Raw genomic sequence first — 20,862 nt, 5'->3', positions numbered from 1 at the left:
CAGGAACGTTCTCTTGGGCGATCTTTCCTGTGTCCGTTGAGTAAGCCGACGACCAACGTCATTGGGCAGCTTATTTTGAGACAACAATGCGAACATCAGTCCGAAATGGAACATGAATGATGATCCCGCCACCATCAGTCGGTCGGCGCCACCATTCAGATTAGATCTTTCGTCGACCCTATCGATATTGGCAGATTCGTACAAAATCAGTCTATTGTGTATGGGGGTCTTTAGACATTGTATATCAGCTTCTCTGTCACTGTGTAACGTCAATTTAAGGGCAGCACACCACACAATGTGTCATCCCACACTGCACCTACTTAAAGGGAATCTGTCACCAGGTTTTTGCCACCTAATCTGAGAGCAGCATAACATAGGGGCACAGATTCTGATTCCAGCGGTATGTCACTTACTGGGCTGCTTAGTGTAGTTTTGATATCACTAGTTAATCAACAGTATATTATCATTAGAGGACTACTTTGTGTACTGTCAGGTAGTCCAGCATATTCATGAGCTCTGTATAACTGCTAGATCTGCAGCAGAGAAAACATTGATTTTATCAAAATGACAGCAAACAGCTCAGTAAGTGACACATCGCTGGAATCAGGGTATCTGTCTCTACATTATGCTGCTTTCAGATGGGGAGGAAAAACCTGGTGACTGATTCCTTTTAACTTCAGTAAACAAAATTTTTAGAAATATTGGAATGTAATATTTGGGAACACAAAGTGACAGACAATCACATCTTCTCCATTTTTTATTGATTATATAGATCTGATACCATAGGTAGATGAGTTGTGTTTACAGCACATTTTTCTATATATTCTTATGTCTTCTTTTCCTTTCTGACAGACAGGAATAATGCAGGGATTTCCTTTGGCCTGAGAAGTTCTTGTCACCACGATGGCACAGCTGGAGTTGGTTTGGTCACACATCTTGGTTCTGAACACTTCTCAGTTATATGGCTTTAGTATGTACAGCTACGCCAGCAGAGTACTGACTTCTAATGCTCATGGTCGTCACGGCTTGTGTATCCCAGGGTATCTCCAATCGGGTAGTGAGCGAAGAAAGTGCGAGCTAGGTCATTGATATTCTCATATGCACCCATTGTGCGGAAATGCTCCACGTACTGCCAGAAATCCGAGGTGGAGAAGGGCCAGTAAGGGTGAGCAGGTGCCTCTAAAAATGGGTCTAAAAAAAAACCATAAGTTAGAATTGAAATTTTTGTTCAGCTCAATGTCAAGTTTTGGATTTGGCAAACAGATCAAATTCCTGTATAAGTAGCATTTCAGCACAAAATGACTGTTCAAACCAAGCCAAGACGCTTGGTGCATCATTGGCGTGGTCAAGCAGTTCAGTGCACATTCCCACCTATTAGTTTTACATCTATCTCCATCCCTCCTTCCTTGTTTGCTTTTACAAACCAAGAATCTACCGAGCTCCTGTGCTTGGTTTGAACAGTCATTTTGTGTTAACGGACTCCCAATTGATCTTGAATTAATGGAACTTGCATAGATGCCAGATTCTCAAATATTCTTGCAGGAATAAAGAATCCTTAGACAAAGTCCAAAATTGAATAGTAACACCTAGGAGCCGAATCATCAAGAATGGCTCTTTGTACACCAGTATTAATGAAGGGTACAGAGGAGTAAAATGTCCCAAATTCATTAAGAGCTTTGGGCCTCCTAATGAGTGTGGCGCATCTTTAAGCTGCCATGCCTCAGTATTAAGAAATATATATTGCTTTGGTCATTGATGCCACTTTTCTGGTGTATAGTATAAGTTCTGAAGATATTGTCAGCTATTCTGCCTCCTTTAAAGGGAACCTGTCAGGTGTAATATGCACCCAGAAGAACCACGAGCAGTTCTGGGTGCATATTGCTAATCCCTGCCTAAGGGTACCGTCACACTTTAGCGACGCTCCAGCGAACCCACCAGCGATCTGACCTGGTCAGGATCGCTGGTGCGTCGCTACATGGTCGCTGGTGAGCTGTCAATCAGGCAGATCTCACCAGCCCCCAGCGACGCGTGGAAGCGATGCTGCGCTTGGTAACTAAGGTAAATATCGGGTAACCAAGCACTTGGTTACCCAATATTTACCTTGGTTACCAGCGCTTAGCGCTGGCTCTCTGCACTCGTAGCCAGAGTACACATCGGGTTAATAAGCAAACCGCTTTGCTTATTTACCCGATGTGTACTCTGGCTACATGTGCAGGGAGTAGGGAGCCAGCACTGGCAGCCTGAGAGCAGCGGACGCTAGTAACCAAGGTAAATATTGGGTAACGAAGCAAAGCACTTCGTTTGGTTACCCGATATTTACCTTGGTTACAGCTTACCGCAGGCTGCCAGAAGCCGGCTCCCTGCTCCCTGCACATACAGATCCTTGCTTTCTCGCTGTCAAACACAGCGATGTGTGCTTCACAGCGGATGAGCAACGTCCAAAAAATGAACCAGCACTGTGTGTAACGAGCAGCGATCTCACAGCAAGGGCCAGATCGCTGCTCAGTGTCACACACAGCGAGATCGCTAATGAGGTCACTGGTGCGTCACAAAAACTGTGACTCAGCTGCGATCTCGCTATGTGAGAAGTACCCCTAACCGTCCCTGTATACACTAGCATAGATAAAGAGATCTTAAGAAAAAGTAATTCTAAAGATCTTTTACCGTATGCTAATGAGTGCAGGGACTAGTCCCCTGTGTGTTAGTTCCCCTGGATAGTTGGCCCCATTAGCATATTAGTACGTTCCCTGTGTGTGTGCTAACATGCTAATGAATGCGTAGCATCAAAGGATGATCTCACTCACCTCTCCGCTGCCATCGCTGGATTTTGGCTCAGTGAGTATGACCCCAGAGTTTGGGTCATGCGCACTATGAAGCCGTGTGTACGCGTCCTGGCTTCAAACTGAAGTAGTGCACATGACCGGAAGTCCGGGGTCATGCGCAGTGAGCTGAAATCCAGCGATGGCTGCGGCGAGGTGAGTGAGATCATCCTGTGACGCTGCATATTCATTAGCATGATAGTACTGCCACAGGGGTGTGCTAACATCCTAACGTGGCCGACGAGCAAGAGAAGTAACGCTCATTAGCATACGGTATAAGATCTTTAGAAATACTTTTTCTATAGATCTCTTTATCTATGCTAGTGTATACAGGGACAATTAGGCAGGGATTAGCAATATGCACCCAGAACTGCCCGTGGTCCTGGGCGCATATTGCACCTGACAGGTTCCCTTTAAGTTTCCACCCACTTTTCAGAAAGTTAGTGGATCTAGTGTAAAAGTAAGTAATCATATTTTGGCACAACTACAAGTTGTGCACACATTTTGTGTTATTTAATTTGTGCTACCACAATCACTCTGAAGAAAGCGCTGTATTAACAGGTTTTGGAGATTATTGGATGCAGCATTAAGGCTATGTGCCCACATTGGTTTTTTTTATGTGCACATAAAAAACATGTTTTGGCAGGAAAAACGCAGCAGAAAAAAATGTGCATTTTTTATTGCGTTTCCGCGTTTTTCCATGATATTTTTAAAGTCATGGCGACCGCAAGGGTTCAGGCGCTGTACCCCCACTATCGCCACAGAGTCTCTGGCTGATATTACAGCCGGAACCCGCTTCTCACTGCCCAGAGTGGTGCTCGCGCTCCTGCCAGTTTAACCCCCACTGATCACAGCATTCAGGAGGCAGAGAGAGGGATCACCTACCTTTTCCTGGCAATCAGGTCCCTGGAATGGAATTACAAGAACCCGATCGCTGCCATAGTAATCCTGGGTCGTCACTATGATGACCCCGGGTTACTGAGCTGCGGAGAACCTCACACACCATACTGTATGCACGGTGTGTGAGGCAAAGTGCTGCGCTATAATCCCCTGTAGTGATAAAGCTCTGCAGGGGAATATAGAAACGCAGTAACAATTGACATGCTGCTTCTTTTATCAGCAACACAATCTGCAAGAAAAAAAGAAGCAGCGTGTGCACAGCAAGTCACGATTTTCATAGACTTGGCTGGGAGGCTTTTTCCTTTTATTGATTGAAAAAGCAAGACAAACGCATGAAAAAATGCAAAAGAAAATGCCACGTGGGCACAAAGCCTTAAGAAATTCCACTTGAACGATATATTAATAAATATAGACTATGTGACTATGGATTTTGGCGATATGTTAAAGTGTACTTCATTGTAACAAAGTAAGGTGTAAGGTCAGGGTCCTATGTCCCGCAGTTGAATATAGAAGTGTCACAGCTGTAATTCAGTGTCCTGTGCTTTTCTTGGCAATCTCTGTTACGCCTACAGACAATGATTGGAGTAGTAGTGCTCATGTGTGACCACCACTAGTTTTAAGTGATAGATGCAGACCCCTCATTTGGAGGATTGGCGTTCGTTGCATCCATACACGTTTATCATCTATTGCTTGGATGTGTAATAATTGTTGTTAGTGGGTCACCTCCTTTAAACATCTCTTGTATGTTAGAACTTGGTTTTATAGATCCATGAAACGAGGGCCATGCTCAGATTGCAATTCCTGACCCAACCACCAGGTCTCCTGACCTGACCTACCTGCCTATATGAGGCAGTAAGCACATGGCAGGAGATCCAGCAGTTGGGCTGAGTATTGTGGTCCGAGCATGGTCCTCATTTCACGGACTTGTAAAACCTTTAGTAAAATATATATATTCTCTATTAAATAACAATTCCGGAGTATCTTTTCTCTACTCTGTGCTATTTCCCTGTGATTCCTGCTTGGAAATGACAACTGGGTGTTACCACTTCCATTGTCAAGGGAGTGTGTCCCTGCACTGTCTGATACTGTCAACACTTATTGGACAGTGACAGAGTGGGCAGGGTAACACCACAAACTGGTAACACCCATTGGTCAATCATTTTTTTTTTTTATTCCTACAGTAGTAGGACTAACAGAGGATCTACACAAATTGGAGTTCTACAAAAAGATTATTTTATTGGAAATATAAGTATTTAATAAGATAGCCATGTCAGGTCTTCTTTAAAGGTAACCTGTCACCAAGTTTCACCTTTCTGAACTGGTCGCTCCATGTTATAAGACTCTGATCTCTGTTCCGACCACCTTTTCTTACAAGCCCTGCTGCCCTGTATAACTCATCATTGAAACTATATGCTCACTCTCTCTGGCAAATATTGCCGCCCCTCCATCTGTGATTGACAAAGCAGAGTAAGGGTAGAGCTAATTTCACAAGGGTGAGACTTAGCCAGCTGTATGGGCGACATAGGAAATGTCATCCGTGTCCATCACAGACGGAGGGGTGACGTCATCCGCGTCCATCACAGACGGAGGGGTGACGTTACCCGCGTCCATCACAGACAAAGGGGTGATGTCTGCAACCTGAGAGGGTGCACCAAGCGTCGTGGTTTGGAGACAGCCATTAGACCTCTTGGTGACTCTTAGTGTACAGCGCAGGACAAGTTTAATGCTTTATTCTAGAGGTATACGGGGCAGCACAGTTTTTATACAGAGGTTGTAAGGAAGTAACAGTAGGTTCATATGGAGAAAATCTGGTCCAGGTTGAATTAAAATATCAGGGAATTTTATTAATAGCAACTTAAATTCAGACAGGATAGAACTAGGCAAAAGGAGTTTTTGCAGAAATAATCCATTTGGGGCATTTTGCTAGATATGTTAAATCTGGTGCCTTATTCCACTTCTTAGTTGGTTTATTTTACACCATATCGCCCTTGAGTTTATTATGTGACACATTTTATGATCTCACATAGCCGGACCCTCTTTTTTTTAGATGCCATTCCTAAAGGCTACTTTACACGCTGTGATATCGGTACCAATATCGCTAGCGTGGGTACCCACCACCATCTGTTGTGCAACATGGGCAAATCGCTGCCCGTGCCGCACAACATCGCCCAGACCCGTCACACGCACTTACCTGCCCGGCGACGTCGCTGTGACCGGCGAACCGCCTCCTTTCTAAGGGGGAGGTTCGTTTAGCGTCACAGCGACGTCACAACAGCGTCACTGAACCGCCGCCCAATAGAAGCAGAGGGGCGGAGATGAGCGGGACGTAACATCCTGCCCACCTCCTTCCTTCCACATTGTGGCCGGGAGGCAGGTAAGGAGAGCTTCCTCGTTCCTGCGGTGTCACACGGAGCGATGTGTGCTGCTGCAGGAACGAGGAACAACTTCATTACTGCTGCAGTAACGATAATTGAGAATGGACCCCCATGTCACCGATGAGCGATTTTGTACGTTTTTGCGACGATGCAAAATCGCTCATAGGTGTCACACGCAACGGCATCGCTAATGCGGCCGGATGTGCGTCACAAATTCCGTGACCCCAACGAGTTCGCATTAGCGATATCGTAGCGTGTAAAGCCCCCTTAAGGCATAAAAAAATGTCTAAAACATATACGTCACTTTTTAAAAGCAAATTTTACCAGAATTATGGCTCATCTTGCTCTCTAAATATCCCCAAATGTGCTATTAGAGATGCAGGTGAGACACAGGGATCCAAACATCTCCATACTGAGAGCCCAGTGTCACCAATTCCCAACAGTGCTTCTTTAGGATCACATCATTTATTGCTCATACTTCATTAGTTCATAATATATTGAAATGTCATTTTTTCGTATGACTAGTGACCCTCTGGTAGAATACACTGTCGCAAGGAAATGTCCCGCACCTCGAGACCCCAATGGATTACAAAAACAAAGCTCTTAGCTGAGGACTGCTCTCCTCCAAAACACATTCAGTGTCAGAGGGGATCAGCGCTCCACTAAGCTCTTCTGCGCCTTCATTTTAGAAATCCCTGTGGCTGCAGCAAACACATCAGACATGACCCTGACAAGTGAGGTTTTATGAAAGCGCAGTTACCTATTAATGCATTTTCTACTGTGTATGAAGTTCTCATTTTGTGTTAATCAGAATATTTACAAAGTAAAAATGAAAAATGTCTTTACCGTCTTCCTCATGCACTGGTCTGGCATCTGAAAATAAATAAGGAAATCGCATGTGAGAGACGACCGGACAATGGATACTTTCATCCCACACCGAGTGTGAGTAGAATCCTAATGTCAGCTGGAATTCCTAACAGCGCTGGCCTGTGCCCCGTACAATAGGGCCCTGTGTCCTCTGACGGCGTGGCACTCACCCACCACATGGAAGCCGACCTGACAGCGCTCCCTGCCAAATCACATCCCTCAACTGGAGCAAAGATTAGAATTCCCTCTCACCATCCAGAGAGGATGAATACAAGGGATGTGTTCCCGCTGCGCACTCCTCCAGCTTCAGTTTCTTGCTGCTATATTTGGCGGATAGTAGAATGTGCTATTCCCGGTCTGTGCAGCCATTTAAAGTTCATTTTCACACTTCACATTCTCTACAGTAGGATTATGCGACTTTATATTTGCATCCATGTATTGGATGCCCATTGTGTTAAAGGGGTTGTCCAGGATTGGGACAAAAGCCTGCAATCATTATCACCTGGTCGCATGACCCCATATATGCGATTTGCATACTTGCACTCACATGCCGACCATACACATTTGGCTTCTCTCAATAGTCGGGAATTAAGAAGCCGGATTAGACTAGTTGACGCATGAACATTAGGCTGGGGACACACAAGCGTATGGCATCCAATCTGAGATACTTACAACCCTCAGCCCTGCTGCGAACATGAGCCAAGTGTCATTATACTGTGATCCAATCCTGCGATCGTATCACAGCTGGAGAAGAGAGAGTTATCTATCCATCTCCTCCATTATCAATTTATGCAATTATCGCACTGGACTCTGGTGTCATACGAGTGCAGTGCGATGTTTCACTTGCACCCATAGACCCCTATGCGTGTGAGTGAATATACGGATTGGATTACATCCCCAGCATGCCTCGATTGATTTGTCGGTCGAATTAGGGCGGAGAAAAAAATTGCAGATGCAAACGGAGCCAGAGAGTAACATGGGTCCAAGTGGAATGTGATTTTTTTTTTTTTTTATTATCGCATTCCACTTTGCCCGTGTTACTTGCCATGTGTTCTAGTTCTTAGTATGCAAATTGCATACATAGGGTCATATGAATGTAATCTTGCATGGGAATACCTGTTAGGATCGTCACATGTTTTATCCCAAGCCTTGACAACCACTTTAAATTACAGCCCCTTGGAGGCTCAGTTTACACTCTTTAAAGGTGTTGCCCAATATTTGGACAACCCCTTCTCATTCCACATGTTTGCCAATGTTAAAATAAAAAAGCTTTATACTCCTTTTCCATGCTCCACCATTTCAGCAGTGTCGGCACTCGCTCTCCTGGTGCTCACATGAGGTTGTTACGCTATGCCAGCCCTGCGCCCAATCAGTACTGCCCATGCCTTTGGCCGTTTAAGTAATGGATAGGAAGTGAGTGGCCGTCACAGCTCTGACTTTCTCCTAATTACTTTTACGTCCAAAGGCAGAGACAGAGAAAAGCCGGCAGTGACTGGGAGCGGGACTCACGTTACAACCTCACGTGAGCCCCAGGAGAGCGAGTGCCGACACTGATGAAATAGCACAGCATGGGAAGTGAGTATAAGCTTTTTTTATTTTGACAGGGGAAAACATGGGGTGTTATCCTAGTAGTGGACAATCCTTTTAATACTGTAATAGCAATATTAATAAGGAAATCAAAATAAGTAATGAATATTAATAACGTAGGATGTAATAGATCCGAATGTCATAACCATTTTCACTTAGCATTTACAGCTGTATTGTCATTTTCCAGGTTGGATAACTCTTAAAATAGAACAGCATATACAGTGCTTGAAAAAGTATTCATACCCATTGAACATTTCCCCATTTTTTAATCTTATACCCACAAACCTAAATGTATTTTATTGGGATTTTATGTGATATACCCATTCAAAGTAGCAAGTATTTGTGACTTGCTAAAAAATACATGGTTACATGGTATATATGATACATGGTTTTCTAAATATTTTAAAAAATATAAATTTGAAAATTGTAATGTGCATTTGTATTCAGCCCCTTGTAGCCTAATACCGCTAACTAAAATCCTGAGTGACCAATTTCCTCCAGAACTCGCCTCATTAGTAAATCGAGTCCAAGTTTGTGTAATTTATTCTCATTATAAGGCCTCATTCATATGTCTTCCGTGACTAAATGGTATCAGTGTTTTGGATCAGTATGTCAGCAATGTGTCCATTTTTGCCATTAGTGTTTTTCTCATATAGAGAAAGAAAGAGAGAAAGAAAGAAAGTTTCTCTTATACTTTGCAATGTTAAACATGTACAGCACATGGATGGCACACGGATTGTACACTGATGCCCTCCGTGTCCTGAATGTGCTTTTCACAGACCCATAAACTTGTCTTTGATCTTGTCATCCGTGCTGCCTGAATAAAATGGCTATGTCTCCGTGTGCATTGCACCGACATGTGAAAAGCACCATAGTTTATCATGGGTATGTGTTGTATCTATGACATAAATCAGATACAAGCATGTGCCACATGGACGTTTGAATGAGGCCTAACTGTGACTGGTCTGTGAACGCCTATGAGATTTGTTTAAAAATATTACTTATGAAAGAACACTATGAAAATCAAATCAAGTAAAACACCACATAGGTCAGGGATAAAGATATGGAGAAAAATAAACTAGGTTCGGTTATAAGGAAATAGCCCAAACTCTGAACGTCTCATAGTGCACTGTTCAATCCATCATCCAAAAATGCAAGCTGGCCATCTAAACCGATATCCCAAGAAAGGAAAGCACTAATTAGCGAAGCAGCCAAAAGGCCCATTGGAGGCGCTGCAGAGATCCACAGCTCAAGTGGGAGAATCTGTCTACAGGACAACTATTAGTGATATACTCTACAAATCTGGCCTTTATGGAAGAGTGGCAGAAAGAAAGCAATTTTTGAAAGCAAGCCATAAGAAGTCCCATTTGCAGTTTGGAGAAGCCATGTAGGTGACACAGAATGAGGAAACTGAGCACTGGTCAGAGGAGACCAAAGTAGAACTTTTTGGTCTAAATGCAAAACACCATATGTGCTAGAAAACAAACACTGAGCATCACCCCGAAAACACCACCAGTAACTGACAAACACGGTGGGTAGCAGCATCATGATGTGAGTAGGCTTTTCTTCGGTAGAGACAGAGCAGCTGGTCAGAGTCAATGGGAAGATGGATAGAGCTAAATACAGGGAAATCCTGTAGGAAAACCTGTTAGAGGCTGCAAAAGCCTTGAGATTGGGTCATAGAATCACTTTCCAGAAGAACAAGGAACCTAAACCTCCTGCCAGAGTTACAATGGAATGAATTAGATCAAAGCATATTCATGTGTGTGTGTCACAGTCCAGACCTTAATCTCATTGAGAATCTCTGACAAGACTTGAAAATTTCTGTGCACAGACGCCTCCATCCAATCTCACTGAGCTAGAGATCTTTTGCAAAGAGGGATAGCAAAAATGTCAGCCTCTAGATGAGCAAAGCTGGTAAAGACATCCCCCAAAAGACTTAGCAGTGACAGGTGCTTACTTAGGGGCTGAATACATATGCACATAACAATTTCAGATTTATATTTTTTAAATATTTAGAAAACCAGGTATCATTTCCATACACTTCACAAATACTTGCTAATTAGTGTTGGTATATGACATAAAATCCCAATAAATTACATTTAAGTTTGTGGTGGGTGTAACGTGGAAAATGTAAAAAAAAAAATAAACAAAAAGTCACAGGGTATGAATACTTTTTCAAGACACTATAGATCTAACAGATTACCCTCCGTTAGTGTCAGTAAATAATTCTACATATTAAGGCAAATAATTTTCAATGTTTTAATAATAATAATAATAATAATAATAATAATATAATAATATAATATCATTAAAGGGAACCTGACAACTGATCAATTATATCAAAATCATGCAGCATAAATAATTATAAATCAAGCAGTATAAATCGTTATAGCCATGTAAGACTTATTCAGAAACACTGCAGTATTTCGAGATAGCATACTTTGAAAGCCGGCAGAGGAAGATAGGACACCTTTAAGAGGCAGGTTTCTCCCTGTCACTTGATTGACAGGTCTCTTGATTACAGAAACAGAGGGATTGTCCATTCAGGCATGCGGAGTGTAGAGAAGCCATGGGGACCTGCCTTTTGGACTATTTATCTTAGTTGAATTATCCATGGCTGACTTTTAAAAGTATTTTTTCACTGAAATGCTTTAAGGTAAAAAACCTACTTGACTGCTAATGTTTAGCCAAACTCAGATCATACCATACAATATGGATTGGGTGCTTCCAGCAATACAGTCAACATAAGATGTGATTTTACTTTTGGATTTGAAGTTCCAGTATGTTGTCCAAATCATTTTCTGGATTTCATCCTATGTTGTTTTTTTATTTGATCTTCTTATTTGGTTAATTTAATTAGCGAGGATCTGTCAGCTTTCCTGACTTGTCTGTTTTATCAGATGTTATTCCCCATGAAAATTTAGGAATAAATTGACTACTAGGTGTCACCCATTGGGGGTGTATCCCTGCACACTTTGGCAGTGTCCAATCAGAGTTGACTGTATAACGACACGCCCATTTGATCAGTGCAATCCTAAGGCCGGTGTCACACTTTTGATGGCCTTGCGTGTATCTCGCGTGAGTCTCGCGGTGCATCACCTGTCACAGACTCACACTCTCTTCACAGGAGCGGGTTGGCTGCATGCATCTCTATGCAACCCACCCGCTCCTGTGAGGAGAGTGTGAGTCTGTGCTGGTTGATGCACCGCGAGACTCGCGCAAGGCAAAAGTGTGACCAGCCCAACAGTCAGTTGTTAATTATACATTTCTGGGTGTAACAGATGAACGGCATAATGCAAAGTTATGAGGGAATATACATTAGAATTGTTATATTATGAATTATACAAATAAGGCTGGTTTCACATCAGCGTTTTTTTGCCGGTCGGCAAAAAAACGCAAAACGCATCTTACCGGATTTGTTGTCTGCTCAATGCAATGTCATTGGACTTGCGGTAACATGTGTTTGCGTGCAGTAGTGTCAGGATCCGGTGAGTTGCAGTTTTTTACCTTTTATCAAAAACGCAACTTATTGCATTTTTCACCTCCGTCCAAAAACTGCAACTCACTGGATCTTGAACATTGCGGCAGAAGCTGCAATCTATTTCAATGGGCACCGGATCCGGTTTTAACAGTTGTGGTAGTATGCTGCAGGAAGGATCCTGTTTGCTGTACAGAACATGGCCTGAATATCACTCTCACACACTCTCACTCACACACTCTCACTCACAACTCTCACTCACACACACACTCTCACTCACTCTCTCTCTCTCGTCCAGAGCTGCATCCGTGCTGTCATGGCAGATTCAGCTCACTCCCGATCACATGACTTCAATGCCTGCCCAGCCCTATTCAGCTCATTCCCGACCACATGACTCAAACTGCAAGTCACAGGATCCAGTAAATAACACTTGCGTTTGCTGCGTTCAACTCAACTTCAACAGGATCCAGTCACATGCAGTTTGCGTTTTTTTGCCTCAAGGAAAAAAAACGCTGATGTGAAACCAGCCTAAGGCTGCTTTCACACTACGTTTTTTTAGCATGCGTCATGAACGTTTTTTTGCTGCAAAAGCGGATCCTGTTTTTGCAAAGAAAAACGCATGCAAATGCATGTATTATTTTGCAGGATCCTGTCACTTTAAGTTTATGGGCGGGCATTGGAGTCGTGATCGGGAGTGAGGGGAACTGAACGTGAAAGACTGGGAGCCGACATCTGACAGCTGCAGAGGCTCATAACCAAGGTAAACATCGGGTAACTAAGCCCGCGGTTACCCGATATTTACCTTGGTTACGAGCGTCCTCCGCTCTCAGGCGGGGGAGAGAGAGGAAGGGGGAGAGAGAGACTGATCACGCGAGGCTGGTTTCTGGGCATGCTCAGTAGAGCAAGCAGGATCCTGTCTATCAGCATGCCAGCGTTCACATGCGCTTGCGTGCAGTATAGTCAGGATCCAGCAATTTGCAGTATTTGGAAGCAGCTCAAAAACGCTACATGTAGCGTTTTTGAAAAAAGTTAAAAAACTGCAAGTCGCTGGATCCTCACTATAACGCACGCAAACGCATGTGAACGCATGTTGACGCGAGTCCATTGCAAATGCATTGAAATGAAAACGCATTTGCTTTGGATCCGTTTTTGCGTTAAACGTTCATGACGCATGTTAAAAAAACGTAGTGTGAAACCAGCCTAATTAACAACATAGACATGTCAAGAGAGGGGTTGATCCCCCTTTAAGAAACAGACTGGATAGTTAATAAATGGATACCATTTTAGGTATGTTCACTAAAATAGACTATACATTTCAGTTCCTGAGCAGTAGAAAAGCAGTGTCAAAGATATATATATATATATAGATCCATAGAATACACTATATCTATCTATCGATCAATAAGGAGAGATGTATGTAGACCTAAATGTAACAACAGTTTTTAATACTCTTAATATTTGTAACCAAAGAAATAATAAAAATATGGATTATACAATAGTAATGTAACTATGAGGCTGAAAAGCTTACCAAGGAATGAACCCAGAAGGAAATAAGTGAAATATAAACCAATAAACAGCAGCTTCATTGTGTCCTCCGGCTGGTAATGTGTACACAAATCTGAAGAAAACAAATCTAGAAAGTATGAAAATATCAATGGTAGCCATGTATTCCAGGTACATCACTCTATTTGTATATGGGTTTTTTATGTTCCATCAATAATTATATACTGCAAATCTAGTTTAATTGTGATTACACCTATTTGCAGTACTAGGTATGGTTTTACATAGGACTCCAGGTACCCCAAATGCACTTTTTAGCTCCCATTAATCATGTTGTCTTAGCATTGCATCCCAATAGTTATAAAGGGTGATCTTGTGTAAGCCCTGTTCACTTATGTTATCCATATGCATAATGAAGCGTAAAGGATAAAAAGTAATGTCTATCTGTAGTATATATAATGCTGACTACTTTCTTCTAGTCCAATACTTGTATCCTTGAAAACTTGTTACCTGTCTTGTCTTGATGCTTTCTGCAGTCCAGTCGTCCTGCACTGGTTACCTGTTGCTTCTTCTCTTGAATTGAGTCCTCTTCTTCCAGCTCCCTCCTTCCCTCCCTTCCCTGGATAAACAGGCGGATGTGTAAGAAAACATCATTTCTTTCCCCCCTAACTTGAAAATTCATCCTACTATTTATTCTGCAGTCCTGGTCAATAGGGAACGGCTTGTACCACTGTAACAGAGCTGAGATTTACTCCGGAAAAATGCATCCACTTTTATAAATGGAATGATTGTCGCCATTCTCGAAAAATAATTAATGACAGATTAATTGGAAATGTATCAGTATAAGTAGGCAGATTTACCATTCAGGACAACCTGACTGATAACTATTATATAAATTGTAATATAGTTACCTAGAAATATAGATAAGGCTAAATTATTTAAAGAATAACTTAACTTATATGGGTTTTTTTCTTAATGATGTCAAGCATGGAAAGTTCATAGTATCATAGTTTTTAAGGTTGAAGGGGGACTCTAAGGGCGGCTTTGCACGTTGCGACATCGCACGTGCGATGTCGGTGGGGTCAAATCGAAAGTGACGCACATCCAGCGTCACTTTCCACATCATAGTGTGTAAATGCTAGATGATACGATGAACGAGCGCAAAAGCGTCGTTATCGTATCATCGGTGCATTCACCAACATTTCCATAATGCCGGTGCAGCGACAGGTACGATGTAGTTCCTCGTTCCTGTGGCAGCACACATCGCTGTGTATGAAGTCGCAGGAGTGAGGAACATCTACCTGCCGCCGGCGGCTCTACGGAAGGAAGGAGGTGGGCGGGATGTTTACATCCTGCTCATCTCCGCCGCTATTGGCCAACTGCCGTGTGACGTCGTTATGATGCCGCACGACCCGCCCCCTTAGGAAGGAGGCGGGTCACCGGCCAGAGCGACGGTCGAAGGGCAGGTGAGTGCATATGAAGCTGGCGTAGCGATAATTTTCGCTACGCCAGCTATCACAAGATATTGTACCTGTGACGGGGGCGGGGACTATCGTGTGCGACATCGCAGCATCGGCTTGCGATGTCGCAACGTGCAAAGCCCGCCTTAGTCCATCTAGTTCAACCCGTAGCCTAAAATGTTGATCCAGAGCTTAACATGTTGATCCAAAGTTATGAAACTTGACAAATCCTCCTAGTAAAGGGATTTGTAATCATTCCTGTAAAAGAAAATACATGAAAGTGGCTTCCACACTCTGCATTTCTCCAGTCTGTTTGCCAGCTTTCAGCTGCAATGATATCAGAGCGAACTCTTTTGGAGTACAGATGATGGCAGTAACAGGGTCAGCTCAGCAAATGTGTTCGCTGAACTGCGGATAAGCAGATTGTTCTGATAAGCACAACACTCAGAGGAGGAAACAGGTACTGATCCTTCACTGCCATCATCTGTACTCCAAATGAGTACGTTCTCAAATTAAAGCAACAGAAGTCACAAACATAAAATAGTTTGGAGAAAAGCAGAGGTTTAGAAGCCACTTACAAATCTATAAATAAAGTGATTTGAAAAGGTTAATAACTTGACGTTCGACAGGATTATTAAAAACAACATAAAATTGTATGTCTTTTTTTTGTAAATCACATTATTATTGGGTTTTCAGCATAAAATCTTGAAGCATAGTGCATTAATTATTACATTAATCATTTTATAACTCAACCAACTAATAGTATGCCCCAATAACCTAATGTCTCCCCAGAGGAGACCTCTATCTGGTCCATTCCAACCTGAAAGAGGGGGCAGATGTCCCCCGAAGAAAGACAAGCTCTCACAGACCCCCTCCCCATTACTAATCTTTGGGCTTGATGACAGTTGTGATTTTTTGACAAATCACACCTGTAATTAACCCCTTATATTACCCCAGTTGCCACAGCACCAGGCTAATCGAGATGAGCCAGGTAAAGTGACGGAATTGTCGCATCTAATTGATGCAACAATGCTGGGGCAACTGCAGGCTGCTATTTTTAGGCTGGAGGGGCAATAACCATGGACCTCCCCACCCTGAGAATAAAAGCCCCCAGCTATCTGCTTTATCTTGGCTGGGTATCGAAATTGGGGGGGGACCCACCTGTGTTTTTTAATTATTTATTTAAATATTTAAACACTTAAGATTAAAAAAAAATGAATGGGGTCCCTCGTATTTTGATACACAGCAAATATAACACGCACAGCTGGGAGCTGTAGCCTGTAGCCATCTGCTTCTTCTGCGCTGGGTATCTATATAGCGGTACCCTACATCGTTTTTTTTCTCAATGTATTTATTTTTACACTCCACAACCAATCACAGACGCCGGCAGTCTCACTGCAACCAATTACAGACACTGTCACAGAGGGTGGGCGGGGGAAGCAGTAAATATGTATGAAATCTAATGAGTGATGCAACCTGTAGTGTTACAGCCGCTTTGGAGACAAATATATCAAAAAGACTGACCTGCATATCCAATAGGTTTGCACAGGTGCTAGCTGAAAACACATAACTAGAGATATACATACAGCTGCATTCTAAAATTCTGACATTGAATAAAGGAACTCTGGTATTGCATTACCGCTATAGGATTTTTTGAAAAAAAAAAAAAGAGTTACTTAGCTTATGTATTGGCCAATGCATGTGAGCCCGATAACCATGACAAGGTGAACTCTTATATATCGGGACCCTAACTTGAAATGTTGCTATCTGGGTTAAAACTTACGTGTCCGGGCAGAAAGGATCCAGCCTTAAAGGAGGATGGCCACCCCCTGGTTAATTTTTTTTATCTGGATGGGTGAACCCGAATAATACCACAGACTTCCCTGAGAAGTCCGTGTTCGGGGTCCGTGCACAGATTCTAGGTGTCCAGTACGGACCCTGAACTTTACAGTTCGGGTTCGCCCATCAGTACTTTAGGGTGGTTTATAGTGGACAATAATTGTTTTAATTATCATTTGTACAATCATTCACAATTGTTGCATTGTGTAAAATCGCCCCGCAGTGAAGCTCATCTGTCGATCATCTTCATTTTTATGCTGATATAAAGACGATCATTAATTGGCAGTATATTCCCCTGCATAGCGGGCATCTGCCTACCACATCTAATAGAAACTATACAGGGGGATGACTGATCCCATAATCTATTGTGCATATAAAATTCCTCAGTTATTGACACATAGAAATGACAGTAAATGTGCGCCTTTTTGAACTGTAATGTGGGGCTCATTACAGGCAAGTTACCCACCCGTAAATAAGTCCCTTGTCTTCTGTTATTTACAAACTTTTCTCTATTTTGGAGTATGCCGATCGCCTTTTCAGAGAACTTGAACTCTAATGCCACCTATTGGAATTAGCAATCCTAAAAGTTCAAGTTAAATATTTAATTTCCCAGATGAGCATGCAAGGTGTTTAAGTCTCCTCATATTGGCATGTAACTCTCCACAAAAAGAAACCTTACCCCTTAAGTCACTATTGTAGAGGTAATTGTTCAATACAAGTAACTATCCTGCAATGCTATTTGGACCACCTAAAAAGATGGAAAGAAAGTCAAAAGGTTTCATGCTAAAATTGGGGCAACTAATAAAAGATCAGTTGATTTAGTAGTAAGATGAGTGATTTAACCCCTACATATAAAAATATCTGTGGTCAATAGAGATCTGTCAAATTGCCTAGGTATACCCAAGGCAGAGATTCTTGACTGTTAAAGCAATGGGACCATTGAACTCTGCCAGAGGACGTTGTCATTGAGAACTCATTGGAAGATTTCAGAGCAGCTTGGGTGTTTTTATTTATTGTAAATTAGACTTGCCATAATGAAGTTGTGAAGGATTTGGATTCCCTGAAGAGCATAAGTAGTTTTGGCCACTTGGGTTCTTTTTGTCTTCCTCTGGATCAGCATTGCAGGACAGAACTAGAGGGACTCACACTTTTTTTCAGCCTAAGGGCTCATTCAGATGTCCTTGAAAAACAGTCCACGCACGGACCGCAATGCACGGACTGGCCGAGGATGTCTTGACCCAAACTCACCAGCCTGATAAATACACTAGAGATGAAAATTAGAGAACAATGTATGATCACTTGCTTTTTTTAAGAAATAATGTAATCTACATTGATGAACATTTAACATTTAAAGGTTTTTCGTAAGGGGTACACCATGACACTAGAACAGTGTTTTACAAAAGATGCAAAGTTTATCAAAATAAAACCATTATTCTGCTCAAAACCTGATGATCATAATTTAGAGAACAGCAATGACTGTAGCACAGAGAAAGATTATAAGTAAATTTTCTGAAGGTAACAACAGTCACCAATCAGTAGGACGGGTACAGGCCTTTGCTGTGAATGACTTCAGCACATCTGTGGCCACAGGACATCACTAGTCTCTCACACTGCTCTGGTAACATAAAGGAAGATTGAAAAGACAAAAGGCGCTAATAGGGTAATAGCATAAGAACACTAATAAGTAATGTCAGATGTGCTCAGCTGTAGTTGTGAAAATAGTCACAACTGCTATAGAAAGTGTGTAGGTTACGGCTGCAGAAGGCACCACGAGGAGATCAGCGTCAAAAATTCAAAGTAGAAGTAGACTCCCACACTGTAGTATGAAGTGGGTCAGCAGTAATAGTTAATCGTGATTTTATTATTATGCGTTTCGGAGAACACATCTCCTTCCTCAGTTAAATTACACATGTTTTCCGAAACGCATAATAATAAAATCACAATTTAACTATTACTGCTGACCAACTTCATACGACAGCGTGGGAGTCTACTTCTACTTTGAATTTTTGACACTGCTCTGGTGTGATTTTGGTCCACTCTTCTTCCAAGCTCTCCTACAGTTCTTTGACTGTTGTGGGTTTCTTGGCCATAACTTTGTCACCAAGGATTTTCCAGAGGTTTTTTATTGGGTTTAAATCAGGACTCTGGGCTAGCCATTTCATTGTTTCAATGTTTTCTGTTTCAAGGAACCGCTTTACCCGTTTTGTTATGTGACAGGGGGCAGTGTCCTGCATGAAAATTGCTGGCTGATTGAGTGATGAACGCAACTAAAGAACCACTTGTTGTTGAAGAAGGTTCTGATACTTACATTCAATCTGCCATGTAGCTGTATGAGAGGTCCAACTCCTGCTGCAGAAAACATTCCCCAAACCATGACACTTCCTCCACCACCTTTCACTAGCATCTTAACACAATTTGGGTTCAGTCTTTCCCCAGTTTGTCGATGAACATAATGTTTTCCATCAGCCTGAAATAAATTAAACTTGCTTTAAAATGAACTGTGGACCACTTCTCCTCTGTCCACACAACATGCTCCTCACCAATAGTGAGTCTAGCCTTTTGATTCTTTCTGCTGATGAGGTTTGGTCACTGCAGAGTGGGATTTCAGTCCAAATGCTCTTAAACATCATGACACTGTATGACAAGACAGATCCTTACCCTCTTCAGTGCTTAACTGGATGGCAATTCCAGCTGCAGTCTTGAAATGATTACTCATGGAGATTTTCCACATTATCCTGTCCTCTCTTGCACATGTCTTTCGAGGGCAACCAGCCTTCTTGGGGAACTTGAAATGAGTTTGTGATATTGTAAAGATGCAATATTCTCAAAATCAAAGACTTGGAATGACCAACTTCTCTTGCTTTTTGAGAATATAGATTTTTGTAAACATGCATGGATTCAGTAAAATTTTCCTGAATTATAGACGAACGGCAAAAGTTTAGAAAACAAAATTAAAACTTTTAACTGTATTTTAACCACAATAAAGAAAACTCTCATTTTTATGTCTGAACCAAAATTATTTCTTTTTAGATTTCTGTGGTGATCTAGGTGTTGTCTAAGTTTAGTTCAGTAGACTCCAGGAGGTCCCAGTAATGTGGCCAGAACATGGACTCTATCATGCATCCACTTTACCAATGTGTGAGAGCAGACCAGCAAAGATGTAGTCAGCAGCGAATAATTATGAGTCTATCTTCCATCCTATGCTGCCACCAAGTGGTCACAAGTTGAAAATAAGTACATTAAAAATAATTGACACAAAAGTACAGTGTATATTTTTTGCATTTTCGTATCAGATTTTTAAATAGCATTGACAACAATTTTACATAGAAATTATACATAAAAAAAAACAAATCATACATAAACCATACAGATATCTGGCATAAGGCTAAAAGCTAACAATAACACACTGCTCAAAAAATTAAGAGAATACTTAAAGGATATATCCGGGACTTTAAATAAAAAAAAAAAAGAGGCTAAGCACTAACAGGCAGGTAGTTGCTATCTACCTGCCTGTTGTGCCCGATGCTGTTTCTCGCCGGCACAGAACAGTTACAGGCTGCTCCTGCCGATGATTAAGCTCCTTCTGCTGATGTTGCGTCAACTGCATGTCGGTTTCTCATCTGATTCACATTTTTGGGGGATTTACATGGAAATCTCGATGGAAGTGCTCAGTGTAGAACATAAGAATGTGTTCTCAGTCTTATACTGAAAGGGATCAAAAATTGTTATCTACCCCAAAATATTACCAACAAAACCCTAACTTATCCTGCACAAACGCAGCTCCCACTCAAGTCCGTCATCTATCACTGGAAATGTAGAAGTTCCCATATTACTAGTAGAACAAAGACTTTAGAACATTGCACAATAAATTGTGTGGTCTATTTTCACCTTTTAACTATTGTGTAACTTAGAAATTTGCAGCTAGTAAAAAAATTAAATTTTTATAACTAAACTGTTATATTTCCACATCCCAATATTATAAAATTATGTGAGGCGCCTATGGGTTCAAAATACTCAGTATATCCTTACATAAT

The 20,862-nt window shown here is 41.9% G+C and overlaps 1 protein-coding gene across 1 annotated transcript; it reads right to left on the bottom strand.

Moving 5' to 3' along the window:
* Positions 1-750: 750 nt before the first annotated feature.
* OTOS (otospiralin) lies at positions 751-20,435 on the bottom strand. Its single transcript, XM_075341546.1, has 6 exons — positions 20,382-20,435; positions 17,295-17,390; positions 14,040-14,148; positions 13,558-13,647; positions 6,941-6,967; positions 751-1,191 (listed from the first exon to the last, which is right to left on the bottom strand). Exons 1-6 carry the CDS (start codon positions 20,433-20,435, stop codon positions 1,004-1,006), a joined length of 564 nt encoding a protein of 187 aa, XP_075197661.1. The 3' UTR covers positions 751-1,003.
* Between the last annotated feature and the right edge of the window lie 427 nt (positions 20,436-20,862).

This window comes from Anomaloglossus baeobatrachus, chromosome 3 (assembly GCF_048569485.1).
Source record: "Anomaloglossus baeobatrachus isolate aAnoBae1 chromosome 3, aAnoBae1.hap1, whole genome shotgun sequence".
In the NCBI taxonomy this organism is placed as follows: Eukaryota; Metazoa; Chordata; class Amphibia; order Anura; family Aromobatidae; genus Anomaloglossus; species Anomaloglossus baeobatrachus.
The sequence above is the reverse complement of the archived record's forward strand: the minus strand, read 5'-3'. Positions and strand labels throughout refer to the sequence as shown.

Bases quoted from the DNA above. Each gene is read 5' to 3' on its own strand.
- OTOS (XM_075341546.1), bottom strand. From the start codon at position 20,435: ATGCAGTTGACGCAACATCAGCAGAAGGAGCTTAATCATCGGCAGGAG. The intron at 14,149-17,294 runs GTGGGTAACTTG...CTGTTTATCCAG, and splicing joins GACAAGGGACTTATTTACGG to GGAAGGGAGGGAAGGAGGGA. The intron at 6,968-13,557 runs GTAAGCTTTTCA...ATTTATTTTCAG, and splicing joins CCTTCTGGGTTCATTCCTTG to ATGCCAGACCAGTGCATGAG.